The sequence below is a fragment of the Lycium ferocissimum genome, chromosome 7 (genome assembly GCF_029784015.1).
Source record: "Lycium ferocissimum isolate CSIRO_LF1 chromosome 7, AGI_CSIRO_Lferr_CH_V1, whole genome shotgun sequence".
In the NCBI taxonomy this organism is placed as follows: Eukaryota; Viridiplantae; Streptophyta; class Magnoliopsida; order Solanales; family Solanaceae; genus Lycium; species Lycium ferocissimum.
The window spans coordinates 22,314,800-22,330,355 of NC_081348.1; the positions used below are offsets into that span (position 1 = coordinate 22,314,800).

The window sequence follows — 15,556 nt, forward strand, 5'->3', positions numbered from 1 at the left end:
TGATGGCCCAACACTTGGCAGACTCTCTACTAATTTTTGCTTAGTGCCAAATTGCACGTTTTAGGCCGGCAAAGTTGTATATTCCATTACATGCTGTTGAGTGTTGACATTTTCGACTTTGTAATATGTGAAATGGTATCATTTTCTATATTGTTAATTGCAATGCATCTTTCTGAGTAGAATGAAATAATATGGATGATTCACATAGGTACCAACTGATTTAAGATTCATGCATAGATGATTGGTTGGTAACTTGGTATTTATATAATTCGGGCATAAGTAGATGCTTTTGCATCCGTATCCAAAGGATGGATCCACCCCTACCAATTTTATAGTAATAAACTCCTCACCATGTAACAAATAGAAAGAAGTTATAGTATTAAAATTAAATATGTCTGATAAATAAATAAACAATAAGATAGATTTTGGTTTTCTAAACTCTTTATTTTAAGGAACAAGTATTTTAAGTAATATAATGTACAATATAATGTTGGGGACTTATTTTTTGGCACTATAAATTTTCAATAAAGACTTTAGATAAAGTTAAGTTAAATGGATTATTTTTTGAGCTTATTAGCAAAAAAAATTTGTGTGACAACAAAAAAAGGCGAAAACGAACATAGTAAATTACGGGCTCATAATGTGTTACCCGGGATTTTGGTAGGATGGATTATGACCTGCTTCCCAGTGCTTTGCAACCTGAGAATTTAAATTAGTCGAACGCATTTTAAACCTGGAGTGGAAAACAAAAAAATAATATGTTATGTCAATTTTTTCTGTTTTGATATACTGGCTATATGTCTTTTGATGATTACACAGTATTTTGGAACATAAAGAAATCATTTTCTAATTTTTATGAATTACTATTGAAATTATTAAAACATTTTCACGGAATAAACAAAAAACAAATGGGATACACTAATACCACGCCTAATGTAACTTTTTGTAATTAATTTTACAAGAATTCTGGTTGATTTTATCAAAGCATTTTTTAACAGTTAATGAGTTCAAGTAATGTCAAGTTTGGCACGGAAACATACAGCGGAATATTGAGCCAAATCTGAAATACCCAGTGGCACTTGTGACAGTGTGTACGGAAAACTTACAAAGAAGAAAACTCCTCAAAAACGATTCACATTTCGCCGGAAAGACAGGCAACAAAACTCCGGCGAGATGCGGTGGTACGTCGTCGCTTCGCTTCTCACCGTTCTCACCAGCTCACAGGTTTCTCTCACTTCCATTCTCCATTCTCTGATCTCTGTTTTTTACTAACACTTAACGGATTAGTTCATCAATATGAGTGTAAAATTGTTTAGCTTTGAATCTAATACAGTAAAATCAACTTTACTTTTTACCACGAAGTGTATTGAGCCGATAAGGATAATTAGTGGTTCAATTACATATCAAGGATCGATTAACACTTAGAGGATTAGGTCATCAATATGAGTGTAAAATTGCTTAGCATTGAATCTACAAGAGTAAAATCAACTTTACTTTTATCACCAAGTGTATTGAGCCGATTAATGAGATTTTCTGTCATTTTTAGTTTAGGTATTATTGTTAAAGGGATATAATTAGTGGTTTTATTACATATCAAGGATTGATTTATTATATATTAGATACATGTAGGTTGATAGTTCTGGATTTATGGATTAGTTCATCACTATGAGCGTAAATTTGCTTAGCGTTGAATCTAGAAGAGCAAAATCAAGTTTACTTTTTACCACAAAGTTTATTGAGCCGGTTAATGAGATTTTCTGTCATTTTAATCTAAATATTATTGAAAAAGGGATAATTAGGGGTTTGATTACATATCAAGGATTGTTTAATTGTATATTACATACATTTAGGTTGATAGTTCTGGATTTATGTTTGAACTATGCGTCTCCTGGCAGGGAATTTTGACGACTTTATCTCAAAGTAATGGAGGATACAAATATGATTATGCTACTGTTCCTTTTCTGGCTGAAGTTTTCAAGGTATCATTTCTTATATTAGCTTTTCTGCTTAAGAGGCAGTACATTGCGTTCTATCACTATTAAAATACTAGAATTTGAGGAATTCTCTTTTTTTGCTATAGCTTTTAAGTATATCGTATCTAGAAGTAGGAAGGAAGCTTTAAATTGGATCCTCATTCTTCTTATACTACTAGCTGTACTATCATGTTTCCTTCCTTCCAAACTCAGTATCGTGCTTTTCATTATGTTCTAAAGAAAATATTCTATTTGAAAAATACTAGAACGGAGAGGTTTTGAGGAATTCTTCCCCTCTTGGCTTGCAAGTAACAAATAATATTGAAGTAGGAAGGAAGCTGTAAATTGAATGCAAGGTTAATTCTTCCTGTATCAGCTATAGTATCATGTTCCCTGCATTTTAAAATTAGCGTTGTGCTTAACATTTCAACCGTCCCAAATTCTTTGTCGTGATCAAAAGCTGGTATGATATTTACACTTTTAAACATGTAAAGAGAGCAAAGATCCTAAGTTTTGGATGTATTTGATATCGAATGTTTCGCTCTTAGTCTTCAGCTTAATGGAATGAAATTTGCTATGTGTCTATTTTGTTTCAAAAGTTCTCCTCATGTTCATCTCTAATTAGAGAAATCTCTTAAAAATTATGGACGATCCAGTTTGACTGGATATGTACTTTCGGAAGGAACTTCTGGAGAGGGCATTGAATGGGGCTATTATTTTTTTTTTTTGGTAGTACATGATAGTTACTTCTTCATTTGAGAATTTTCTCTGCGATTTTCCTCCTTAATTCATTTGTCAACCTGCAGCTTCTAGTATCTAGTGCCTTTCTTTGGAGAGAGATACAAAACTCACCGCCTCCTAAGATGACGATGGAGTGGAAGAGTGTTCGTTTGTACCCGATTCCATCTATCATTTATCTCATCCACAACAATGTTCAGTTTGCTACATTGACATATGTAGATACCTCGACTTATCAGATAATGGGCAACTTAAAGATCGTTACTACGGGAATATTGTTCAGGTACTCGGTGCTGGCTTTTCTGCCTAGTTTCCCTACCTTTTCACTTCTTTTCATTCAGCATCCATTCTTTATTTCCTGTATTGAAGTTGGTAAAGTAAATTAGAGAATCATCTTTCATATTTTAGGCTGTTTCTGAAGAAGAAGCTTACGAATTTGCAGTGGATGGCAATTATACTTTTGGCTGTTGGAACAACCACAAGCCAGGTGCTTATGGAATCTATTTGCATATTTCTAAGCATTATGATTTGGGTGTGCCAAACCATGTCATGCATATATATATATATATATATATATATATATATATATATATATATATTATTTTATGTTTTTCTTTTGGAGACCTGACGTAAAACATAACCATGTATGGTGTTAGAACTGGCATGCCAAATTGAAGTCCTGTATTCCAGCTGTTTTGTTAATTAAAAGCATAACCTGTTTGTCATGAAGGATGGCTATGACTCTGTGATTGCTCAATCTAGAATTTGTGCTGTCAATATGTAGTAGATTGGTTCAGTTATAGGATTAAGATTGGCAGTGAACTACCTGATGGATATACCAGTTTAGTTTGTTCTGGACTATTTTGTGTCATTCTCTGTGATATCTTAGAAAAAAGTTCTTTCAAAAAATATGCTAATGACCTACTCTTACCTCACTCAAAGAAAGAAAAAGAATAAAAAATTTATATCGTTTCATTTAAACATGAAACTGGAATCTTCATTTTATTTCGTCAATTTTGATTAAGAACTCAGAAGTCAAGTTTCATTCAAATTAGTTAACAATTAAGCGTTTGACTGACTGTTTTTACGTAAATAATCTCTCTACTATTTTTCTGGGGCAATCATAAATGCAATTTTGAGAGCCATCTTGACAAGGTGTTTTTTGGTACTGCCTGTCTGCATTATAGTTCAAGCTTAATCTAATGACTACTCCAGACTCTAGTCGATTTATCTTCAGGTATGCATATATATCGTAGAAAAGTAGATATCATGATGTTGCCTCTTGTGTCACCATTTCAAATAAATGAAGTGATATTCTCCGTTCCAATATATGGGACACTTTTTCCGTTTTGAGACGTCAAAATATTTGACCCTATTCCATTTCTGAAATAAATTTCACAACTTTCAAGAACTCAATTTCATTGAACTATTCAAATTTTAAACTTTGACGTGATTCTTTATCTATCAGACTAATGTTCAACCATTTATTTAGTATATACTTTCACTATTACCAATATAACAGATAGGTCAAATTTAAATCTTTTGTCCAGTCAAATACCGTGATGTGAAATGGAACTGAGAGAATATTAATAATTGTTCCACATTTTCCTGGTGATCAACACAGGTGAAAGGCTGTGGAGAGGCTTCTTGTGACTCATTCTTTTCATCACCTGTTCAAGGATATTTGTTTGGTGTACTCTCTGCTTGTCTTTCAGCACTAGCCGGTGTTTATACTGAGTTCTTGATGAAAAAGAATAATGACAGCCTGTACTGGCAGAATGTCCAATTATACACGTGAGTTCTTCCTAACGAAGCGGTATAAACTGTTCCCATTATTGAATGCAATTGAGCTCATCCTCTCTACATAAGTTAAAACTCTGAAGTAGAAGATAGTTTCATGGGACCGTAAGGAAGAAGATTTTGTTAGTCTTCATATACTGACTTGAGTCCTGTTATGAGATCAAATTCCATTCTAGTGGTACAGGCCCATGATTTTGATTTGATAATTTGAAATAGTGCATTGGACTTTCAGATTTGGCGCAATATTCAACATGGGGCGACTTCTGATGGATGATTTTAGAAGTGGGTTCGAGGCAGGACCGTGGTGGCAGCGCCTTTTCAATGGATACAACATGACCACATGGTTGGTAGTATTGAATCTTGGAACCACTGGCCTTTTGGTTTCATGGTTGATGAAGTATGCTGACAATATTGTAAAGGTATCTTGTCTTCCTGAATTTGATGCTTTTGCTTTCTATTCCGTTTGTAAACGATTTTGATCACCTTTGATAGGTTTGTTACGAAAGTTACATATCGTAAACTTCTATCTAATTCCCCTCGCTTTTTATGGCGTTTGTCTATGTTCTTGTACTTTAAGAGTTACAACACCTACTAAAATAACTCTAAAAAATTTATAGATTCCTGATTCTGATTCTGATTCTCAAGTAAATTATCCAGGGGATGAGAAAGCTGAGGAGTTATTTGGATGGCATCTTTGCCTAGAAATTGAGAGAGACTAGGGGAAGGGGGTGGTGGCAGGACACATTTGTGGTTTCTCAATGAGAACGGACTTTTTAAGAGGAAGAAAGACAAGGGTCAGACAGTTTTAAGAAAAGACTAGGGTCAGAGCTAACTACTTCTCATTATGTCAACTCCTCCACTATTGCTATACTATATCTCATTATATTCGACGACTCCACTATTTATTAAAAAAACGCACTTTGTCGACAGTCGACTCCACCGTTGCTATAGTTTAACCTTAACCCAGTGGTTTTTATTAGATACATTATGGTCAATCTGGCTTGGACTTATTCTTAAGTGGTTGATTTACAATACATGGAAACTTAAATGAATTTCTTAAGGAGATGCTTGGGCCATAAATAATATTTCATTATGCAAATACTGAAGTTCAATACTATGTGCAAATACTGGTTTGGATATTGTTATTTGCAAATACTGAACATCAGTATTTGAAGTACTGATGAAACATTGAGAAACTATTTTGAGGCCAATGAAAATATTGAGAAGCTATTTTGAGGCTAATGAAATATTGAAAAACTATTTTGAGGAATATTTCAAGTGAAATAAATGATTTTTACTCGGAGAAATTCAACTTTTTTTTTTTTCCAGTCCAATTGGAAACTATGCAATTGCTTGGAGCCATCCAAGCATGGAACAAACAAAACAAGAAAGGAAAGGGCTCATGTACTTGGATGCAGTTGTTAATGGAAGTGAAATTAATATTCAGACACAGTTTCAACTTCAAATACTCTTTTTTTAACTTCAACTTCGAATACTCCTTCGTTTTACAACTTCAACCAAATAATGTCCAAACGCTTACAAAATCCTTTTAGTTGAATTCTCAATATGCAACTCAATATTTTTGGGGCAAGAACCTATCCAACTCTGATAGGAATTATTTTTTGTACTTTTTGGGTAGAAGTGAAGGAGAAATCTAAGGAACAATGCAATCTAATAATTATATTCCATTCTCATTCGTTTAGCTTCTGCATAGAACATATCATTACATGGAAATTATCAATAAGGCTGTTATGCATGGTCATATAGCATTTTACTGCATTGTCAATTGATGTTAATTTACTTAAACTAAGAAGCTAACTAGCAGTGATATTACCTATTCTTTTCCAACAGGTGTACGCCACTTCTATGGCAATGCTCCTGACAATGGTGTTATCAGTGCTACTCTTCAGCTTCAAGCCAACAGTACAGGTAGGCTCCAGAGAGCTGATCCTAATTTGAATAGTTTTTTATTTGCCGTTATATTTCATAAACGTGTCTACCGTGTCATTGTCAGTTTCTTCGTAGTGTTTATTCTTTTCTTAATTTTTCTATTTGCAGCTCTTTTTGGGTATCATTATTTGCATGATGTCCCTACATATGTATTTTGCTCCTCCAAGCACACTGGTGGACTTACCTTTGACAGTAAAACCAGTTACGGAGAGTGTATCTGAAGTTTCTGTTGAACGAAAAACAGATTCCTGATGTACAAAATACTGCCACCAATTTTTTTCTTTGATTTGTGCAAAGCTACTTACAAGTTGAGCCTCAGCAAATGCAAATGGCTAAACTGTTGCATAACCATCACTTGGATCCCAGTTAATCAAGTTGACGTGATTCAAGAGTTGAGGTCAGAAGCTTTCTGATAATAGGAGCTTCTTCCCACCCTGGTAATGAGCATCAAGGTTGGACGAGCACTGATGTCTTCCTTTTTTAACCAAACCTAGTACAAACTTAATGGCACGGTAAAGAGCAATTTGCATTTCTGGTGTCAACTAGAAAACACACGAAATCAAGAAAACGCAAGCAATGACTAGGATGGGGATTACATAACTTCTGTTGTGTTCTGTAATGATTCATATCCAAAGTTAGCTAGTATAGACATGAAACTTTGAGTGGAAGGATTTGCATGAGAAAACATAAGATCTTTTTTGTGCCAGTGGAGATTGTGTAATTGCATGAAAGAATAGCTTAGTTATTTACCTGTTTCATGGTTGTTGTAACTCTTTGATCACCAGGTGGTATATTTTCAAGCCATTCACTGAAAGACAGCTAATTACCTTGATATTTTCTCATTGCTGCAAATTTTATTCGGCTTAAATAGCTAAGTTGCACTAACATTTTCAAGAGATTATCATTTCAGTTTGATTCTCAATTAATTAGGTTCAATAGTAATGTGTCCTTTTAGTTATATCTTTATATGTACCCAATTACTGATGGGGAAGATATGCCGCTAGAAGTATGAAACTCGAGCACGCTGGCTTCAAGCAACTGTTAAGTAACAACTCCAACTAAATTGCAGAAATGGACAGAAAACCAGAGAAAATTGTACCTAAAAGTTTGAGGAACTTGTGGTCTCAATTGTTAGTAATTGTATGTAATAGCAACACCTATTGATTTGACAGCAAATAAGAAAAACCAAAGGTAGTGCTTTAATATCAGGAAAAGCTAGTTTTACTATTGATGAACAGGTAATAGCGAAGTAGGGTGCCTTCAGCTTCCGATCATAGAAAGTTTGAACCAATGGCAGCCACAATTTAGTGTACAGCTAATCGATCATTCAATGATTTAATTGCAGTACTTTAGTTATCGATTTTGTGGTTGCTAGCATCTGACAGAACGTCTACTTTCTTGCTGCCATTCAATATGGACAATTATGTGATAGGCGTTAGCCCACCTGTATTGTATCATTGATTGTAAAGGAGTAGTATTGATTCCGGACATTAATGTCGATAATTTCCGAGAGTCGAGTATTAAAAACAAAATTAGCAATTGTAAAGAAGCAAATGTTATATTTATTTTTCTTACTACAGTAGGTTCTAATGAGCATTCTGATCATCATTTTGATAAATTTCAGCTTAGTTTTTCATTCTTTAACACAATAATTTGGGTTTAAGGTAAGAAAGAGAACAAGAGTGCGAGAATATAATCACTAATTCTAGTACTCATATGTTTTCTTAAGAAGAGGATACTGTATTTTTTTTATGGTAAAGTGGAAAGGAAAAGTTATATATATATATATATCATTGAAATTTGAACTCATGACATTACGATGATCTTATATTGTTGGATATGATTATCCCTTAGAAAACAAAGTGAAAGTGTAATACTACACTAGGGCTCGTTTGGTTAGAAAACAAGTTATCCCGGGATAACTAATTCCAGGATTAGTTATCCCGGGATTGTTATGCCACCCTCAATGTGGGATAAAAAAACACTATAATCCCGGGATTAGTTATCCGAGCTTTTATTAATCCAAACATGAGATAAGGCAATTACACTAAATTTTTATCCGTGACTATTTTCTTTATCCATCGTACCAAACGAGCCTTAAGAGTAGCCATAAAATGGCCTTCAAGGCTACAACTCACCTTTTGTTCTCCACATGATTTCAAAGAAGAAAATTTCAATCTGACTTTGGTTGAGTATTATTTAAGGGGCCTTCTTTTACCAGTTGGTAAAGTTTGCTCCCAGGAGCAACACGTAACAAACCAATTTAAAGTCTCATTAAATGACAATTTTCTACTGATAGGTGTACCATCTTGGCTAACAAAACAATTCCAGGAGTAACAAGTGTGTAAAATTCACATTAGTTGTATTTTTGGTCAAAAATTATCTTCTCTAATCCTTACACTCAAGTACTCAACTGTGCCACCTACCATCTATAATCCTAATTTGGGAGTTTCAGAAGAGTAACAATGCATCTTTCCTCTGTCGTCTGCAACATATGTCATGCTAATTAAAAAGTCATACTCTGTTTCTCATTTTATGTGATATAGTTTGATTAGGCACGAAATTTTAGAAAGAAAGGAAGACTTTTGAAACTTGTGATCTAAAACAAGTCAAAAATATTCGTGTGGCTGTAAATAATTTCATTAAGCTTAAAAAGGAAAGTTTTAAGTTAAATTATTTCTAAATATAAAAAAGTATCATTCTTTTTGGAACAAACTAAAACGAAAAGTGTATCACATAAACCGGGACAAAGAGAGTATGTAATTAGAATTAGGAATTTCGTTCCCGGTTTTGTTAAAACCAAAACCAAATCGAAAATTTAACCAAACCGAATAAAAAAACCGACATTGAGCATTTGGTTTGGTTTGGTTTGATTTGGTTTTAAATTTTAAAAACCGATAATATTTGGTTTGGTTATGGTTATATGAAAAATAACCGAATAAATAACCGAACCAAACCGATATATTATATACATAAATTTTATAATTATTTATATGTATAATATTAGTTTTTCATAAATAATTATAAATATTTTATACCTTTTAATCATTAATTTGATTTCTGGTCTAGTTATTTCACATGATTGTTTAAGGCCCGTGTTTTTAAGAATATGTTCAAACCCATGTCTTTAAGTCTTTTAACTCTTTAAGTGTTAAGTGAACCTACTAATGTGTTCTCATGTTAGATTCTAATGTCTTTTAACTTAAATTTTTAGCCTTTCTTTGTCCATTTGATTTTAGGTTATTTCTTCTTCTTTTTTCGAATTTATATCAATGAGGTCCTAAACTTCTAATATTTTTCATATGAAAAAAATTGTAGATTTCTGTTAACGGTAGAACGGTAATGTCCTGTATTCTTCCGTATAATCCTCCTAAAAAGCGATAAAGTCGCCTGCAATCGAGACCACAGCGCAGGGATAATGATAGAAAAACAATATAGTTTTTTTAATTGGGAGAATCAGGGCAAAATATCTACAAAGTTTGGGATCATTACACAAAGTTTTTTTATTTTATTTCTGTTAATTGATATGTATGTTTGTAACAACAACTAAAATCCTATGCTCTACTTTACAGGTATGTATATTAAGATAACAAAAAATTACATACATTTTTTATATATGTAATAGTTTAAAATTGAACTTGATGTTTCTATCACTAATAATAAAATGTTTACTATGATTTATGTTCCACCTTAAACTATAAATAAAAGATATCGTTTGAACAAAAAAAAAAGACTTTTCTTTTTCAACTGATAAGAACGATAATCATAAACCTCAACCAAACCGACAATAACCAAACGGTGGTTATTATTTTATTTGGTTTGGTTATGGTTTTTTTATTTTTCTTATGATTGTAATCAATACAAACTTTTGATAACACCCCTAATTAGAATCACAATATCACAAATTAAAAAAATTCTATTTCTGTTAACTAGAAAATTGCACATATATGACGATGTTAGATCAGCTCAAACAATATATGTGAAATTGAAAATTTCTTACTTCTTTTTTCCTGCACTTAATATTATGAAAAAAGTTGTAACTTGAAATAATTACTCCTTCCGGTTTATGTGGAAATATTTCCTTTTTTCTCTGTTTCAAAAGCATGATAACTTTTTAAATTTGAAAACGATCGAATTTAATTTTCTTATTTAACTCTTAATAAGAAATTTCATAGCTACATAAATATTACTCTCTCTGTCCCAATTTATATGAGGGTTGATCTATTTGGGAGTCAAACAGCTCTTTCTTTTACTCAATTTCAAACATAAATTCTTCGAATATTTGATAATAAAGTTTACATATTTCAAAACTACATAAAAAATATTATAAGTATGAGTAATTAATAATTAACAATATATAAAAAGAGTATGAGAAAATCGTAGTCAAGCAAAGAGTTGTTTTAAACTCCGTATCTATTCATGCCTGTGAAGGGAAAAAAGGAAATAGAAAAGTGAACTGGCTTTCTTTCCTCTATAAATACCCCAGTACTTCTAGTGTTTTTTCTCCACACCAATATATAAACTTTCCAAGAAAATGAGTGGAGGTGGAATGGAGTCGATGGCACAGCCAACTCTGCCCGATGTAGGCGGCGTTGGCGGTGGAGTGAATAGCCATCACGGCGGAGAACGGTGTGGCTATGGCTTTCATATGCCTTTGCATTACCCAAGATACACACGAGCTGAATATGAGGCCATGCCTGAATGGAAGTTGGATTGTTTGCTTACTCAATATGGACTGCCTATAAATGGAGATGTTAATCAAAAGAGGAAGTTTGCTATGGGAGCTTTTCTTTGGACTTATAAACAATGATCAGTTAAATTTCCTTTTCTATAGCATGTAAGATCTTTGGGTTATTGATCAGTTTGTTTTGTGTGCGTGTGTATCGTTTTGTAATATGTAAAATGGGTTGATCATGGTTTACTTTTTTACAATTTTAGTATTATAAGTTTCGTTATCAAAATGAATTTTGATCTATGATCAATTGTTATCTACGTACCCTTGGTTTAATTGGCACATCTCAGTGGTCTTTTACCGATGAAACTTACATTACATGCTAATAACATGTACTGTTGCTAATTAAAAGCTGAAAAATACAGATTAGTGACTCGGTCTCTTTTTCTTTTCAAATTAGTGATTCGATCAACCAAACTTAAAATGATACCTCGAGGATTTCTTGTTTCGAAGATCAAAACTAATACTCCAAAATCAGTGATCACAAGTTCATCTTTATATTCTGATCATCTTCTGATTCTTTATTTCTACTTACCTAACATAGTAGAAGGTGCAATTTATTTAATTTATAATCTAGTTGTATCTAGGATACATATATGCACTCCTTACTATAATGAACCCAAAGGTTTGCCTTTACACCGAAATTTTTGTGCAACGTTTTAGCAACTGATTCACTATTATTGTCACCGGATGAACAATTCAATGACTAAATGTTAGTACAATATAATTTGAACCAATATAGAGTATTGTTTAGTTGGGTTTTCCCTACACTTTAATAAAATTCTCAAGCTGTTGATATTATGAACTTTTAACATCACATACGGATGAAATTGAACACATCAAATCGAATTCCAGACAAAGATTTGTTGAAAACTCGTTAGAATATTTGTATTTTGATGGTATAGAAGGAAATGGACCAGACCAATATCCCTTCAACTGAAGTCCACAGACACAACGGAGCACAGCTCACTGGGCAATTTGCACGATTGGCCTTATTCGGGGGCGGTATTTAATTTTTGTCCTTCGCCTAAAAATTAAGGAAATCTACATGGTATAAGAGAACATTCCTTATTTATATTTAAAAATTATATTTTACCTAAATTACATCTCAGGCCTAAATCATATATGTCAATTACATAAGATAACTAGATAGTAAAATTATATTGTATTTATATTAGGCAGAGTTTTCTTTCTCTCTATTCTCTCACAATCTCCTATTTTCCTCAATTTTTCTCTTATCATATCTCTCTCCAAGCCGTCTTCTTTTTGCTCCAACAACCATGGAGATCTCCACCGCCGCTTCTTCTTTCTCCACCGCCACTAAAAACCAAGGAGATCTAACCAGTTCCACCACCGTCGTTGTTCTCTCTCTATCCTTAAATTTCTTTGTTTTTCTAGAGAGAAAAGGCTCCAAAGTTACATTAATGGCTTCAAAGCTTCAAAGTCCGCGGAGCTATGCTTTCGGGACCGGCGTCATTCATTAAAGACCGCCGCTTCGCCACCTCCTCATCATCAACAACATATCCTTTGTTATTTTCTTAGAGAGAAAGCTCTTTTTTTTTTGTATTACATGTATCAATCAGTCAATTCTTTAAGAATCTTCGAGCTTTTATTTATTTTTTATTTCAAAAAAGAGTGTATACATATGTAAATGATATATATGTATTTCGAAGGAGACCTTTTCGTATACAAATGAATACAGTAAATTTGAAGTGTATACAAATGAATACAATGAATTTTATTTCTTGTATTCGGTGATTGGATGTATTCATTATTTTTTTCGGGGAAAATTCAACTAACGGGTGCGGGGGAATACAATTTTTTTTGTATTTATGTTGTTTGAATACCACGTTAAATTTTAAATACAATAAATATATACAATGTAAAAAGTATAAAGATTAGAAATATTAATTGAGCCTAAAACTCATTTTCTTGAATACGTATGACATTGAATACGGTCTCAAAAGAATTTTTGAAAAATTTTATTCGTTGTATTCATGAATACCAACTAGAATCATTCAAAACATTTTTAGTTTTCTTGGATGTTTTTCCCTTTTCTATGGTGAAGATGAAGCTAGAATGTAAATATTGTTTTTAAAAGAAATAATTTTAAACCCCCATGGACAGTGTAGTCATTTAGTATGAAAATTTCCAAAAAATTAATGGGTTCAGCTCGAACTTTATTTAATAAAATTAAAAGAAAAAATTCGTATTTCAATAATTTAAAATCATTGTCCCAAAAATACCCAAGGCAAAGTTTGCTACCTTATATAAGGCAGAGTTTGCCTTAGAGTTTGAATCCTATATACTATCAATATTTTTTTGTGTTTTGTTAATTTTTATGGATGCGATAGTCAAGAATAGAAGAAAGAAAAAATTCACCAACATTTGAGGGACAACCGATAAATCGACCGCCTTTAAGGACAATCCGTTAATGGAAAAAAATGCAGCTCAATGGTGTCATGGGCCATGAGGATATCCTTTGTTATTTGGGCCTAGTCTGTACAATCAGTCAATTCTTTAAGAATCTTCGCTTTTAATTTTGTAAGTAACTGAAGAAGAGCCGAATTCAAATGTAAATGATATATAGTTACTCTTTTTGTGAAAATAAAATTTGAACAAAGGTATCTCTAGCTAGAGACACGAAAAGGTGTCCTGGATCAAATTGGAACACAATTTGCTGAAGTAGAGCGGATGGATGTCTCACTTGGCGAGAAAAGGACGTGAAGTCAAAATCTTTTGAATCAAGCCAAGTTGGGTGATAAAAGACAGAAACAACTTAATGTTTCAAACCTTAAAAAATAGAATCTTTAACCACATCATTCTTGACCATGTCGTGCGAATTTACTCTAGTTTTACATGTGTATTCTCTCCTATATATTATCCATGTCTTATATTAGGAATATGTTTATCCATGAAGTTTTGGATTAACATGTTTGTTTAAATGGGACAAGGCAGGCATGTGAAGTGGAGAGGTGGACCATTTCTTGCACAAAATATGAACATATAGGACATGCAATGGCAAGTGGTGTCTTGTAGTTGAGACGGATATAGCGTGTAAATTAGTGGTTCAACTAAATTTAATACTTTCAATGTACGAGATTATAAAAGCTATATTACATTTTAAAGCATCATTTTTGAAGATTAATGAATTAAGTGATAAAAATCTAAAGGTTGAACCTATTAACTAAAATTTTAGATCTGCCTCTATCTCGTAGTAGAGAGATAGAATTATTTTATTCCAATATAGAGATGTGTTCATGCTAGTCCTAATTTGCATGTGGAGTTTCCCTATTCCGAGTATTCTTTGCTCCCCCAACGGCCCACCCCACCTTCTGCATTATGGGCCTCTTTCTCTCAATTTCAAACCAACTTGTCTCAATATTATTTCCCTATTTCTTTAACAATATCCCAAAACAAAAACAGAAAAGAAAACAGAAAAACCGAAAACAATTCAAGGAAAGAATATTACTTAATGAGGAGCTTATATTCTTGAGGTATCGGGAAAAAATTTCCAGTCAATAAACGTGGATTCATGTAATAGAATTTTTGGAAAAAAAAAAAGATGCAAGGAAAAATGCAACACCTTTTTTCTGCGATATATGTTTATGCTGAGTTTGGATATGTTATAACAATGGACTAGTAAATAATATTCTATTCCCACTTATTAAAAAAAAACAAAAAACGATATGCCTTTAGTAGTGACAACATTTAATATTTTCGATGCTGAAATTTGTTTGTTTTATAAATTTGAATACAGAGTTTCAATATTGAAATTTGTTTTGTAGGCACTCGCTTAGAAAAAGTGCCTAAAAAATGTGAAAATCCACAAAGAGTTTGAAGAGTTCAGTAAATAATTCTGCCATTGCCATCGGCATTACTATAAATCCTGCTCCTTTGAGATGATTAATTACCATCGGATGACAAATTTAAAAGGACAAATGCAATGAAATCTTTGAGAAAACAATTAATTTAATTAAATGTATCCATCCAGATGTAACGGCTATAACTTTTATTAACAAAAAAAAGGCTAGATAGCTTTTATGTTTCCATAACAGCTAGATAACTACTCACCTAGATACATGTAACAATTTAAATTTAAATTAGGTGGTTGTTGATAATTGAGGTGTCAATCAACCTTTAGGATTCTCGCGGAACTCCATTTCAAATGTTTTATGTATCCTATTTGGATTGACAGAGGGAAAAAATAATCAAAAATAGTATCCTATTTGGATTGTTATTAGCTGTTAGGTTGTTATTATCCCTTTAAGGGTGAAAATCATTGTCCTCTCTAAATATTTATTTATTTATTTAAAAGTAAGTAAACTTCAGAAGGGTATTTTTAAAAAAAGTTCACAAAATC

At 32.6% G+C, this 15,556-nt stretch overlaps 1 protein-coding gene and 1 long non-coding RNA gene across 2 annotated transcripts; one reads left to right on the plus strand and one right to left on the minus strand.

Moving 5' to 3' along the window:
* Positions 1-1,134: 1,134 nt before the first annotated feature.
* Positions 1,135-7,293, plus strand: LOC132063813 (CMP-sialic acid transporter 1). The gene is made up of 8 exons (XM_059456540.1): positions 1,135-1,224; positions 1,896-1,979; positions 2,780-2,994; positions 3,120-3,198; positions 4,336-4,505; positions 4,744-4,930; positions 6,363-6,440; positions 6,570-7,293. The coding sequence occupies exons 1-8, from the start codon at positions 1,174-1,176 to the stop codon at positions 6,711-6,713; spliced, it is 1,008 nt and encodes a 335-aa protein (XP_059312523.1). The 5' UTR covers positions 1,135-1,173; the 3' UTR covers positions 6,714-7,293.
* A 3,563-nt stretch (positions 7,294-10,856) lies between these two features.
* Positions 10,857-11,470, minus strand: LOC132063814 (uncharacterized). Its single transcript, XR_009416454.1, has 2 exons — positions 11,090-11,470; positions 10,857-11,032 (listed from the first exon to the last, which is right to left on the minus strand). It is a non-coding gene; the product is annotated as an uncharacterized LOC132063814 (long non-coding RNA).
* Between the last annotated feature and the right edge of the window lie 4,086 nt (positions 11,471-15,556).

Excerpts from the sequence above, each read along its gene's own strand:
- LOC132063813 (XM_059456540.1), top strand. The coding sequence starts at position 1,174 with ATGCGGTGGTACGTCGTCGCTTCGCTTCTCACCGTTCTCACCAGCTCA. Across the intron at positions 3,199-4,335 it reads TTGGAACAACCACAAGCCAG|GTGAAAGGCTGTGGAGAGGC; the intron begins GTGCTTATGGAA and ends TGATCAACACAG. Across the intron at positions 4,506-4,743 it reads CAGAATGTCCAATTATACAC|ATTTGGCGCAATATTCAACA; the intron begins GTGAGTTCTTCC and ends TTGGACTTTCAG.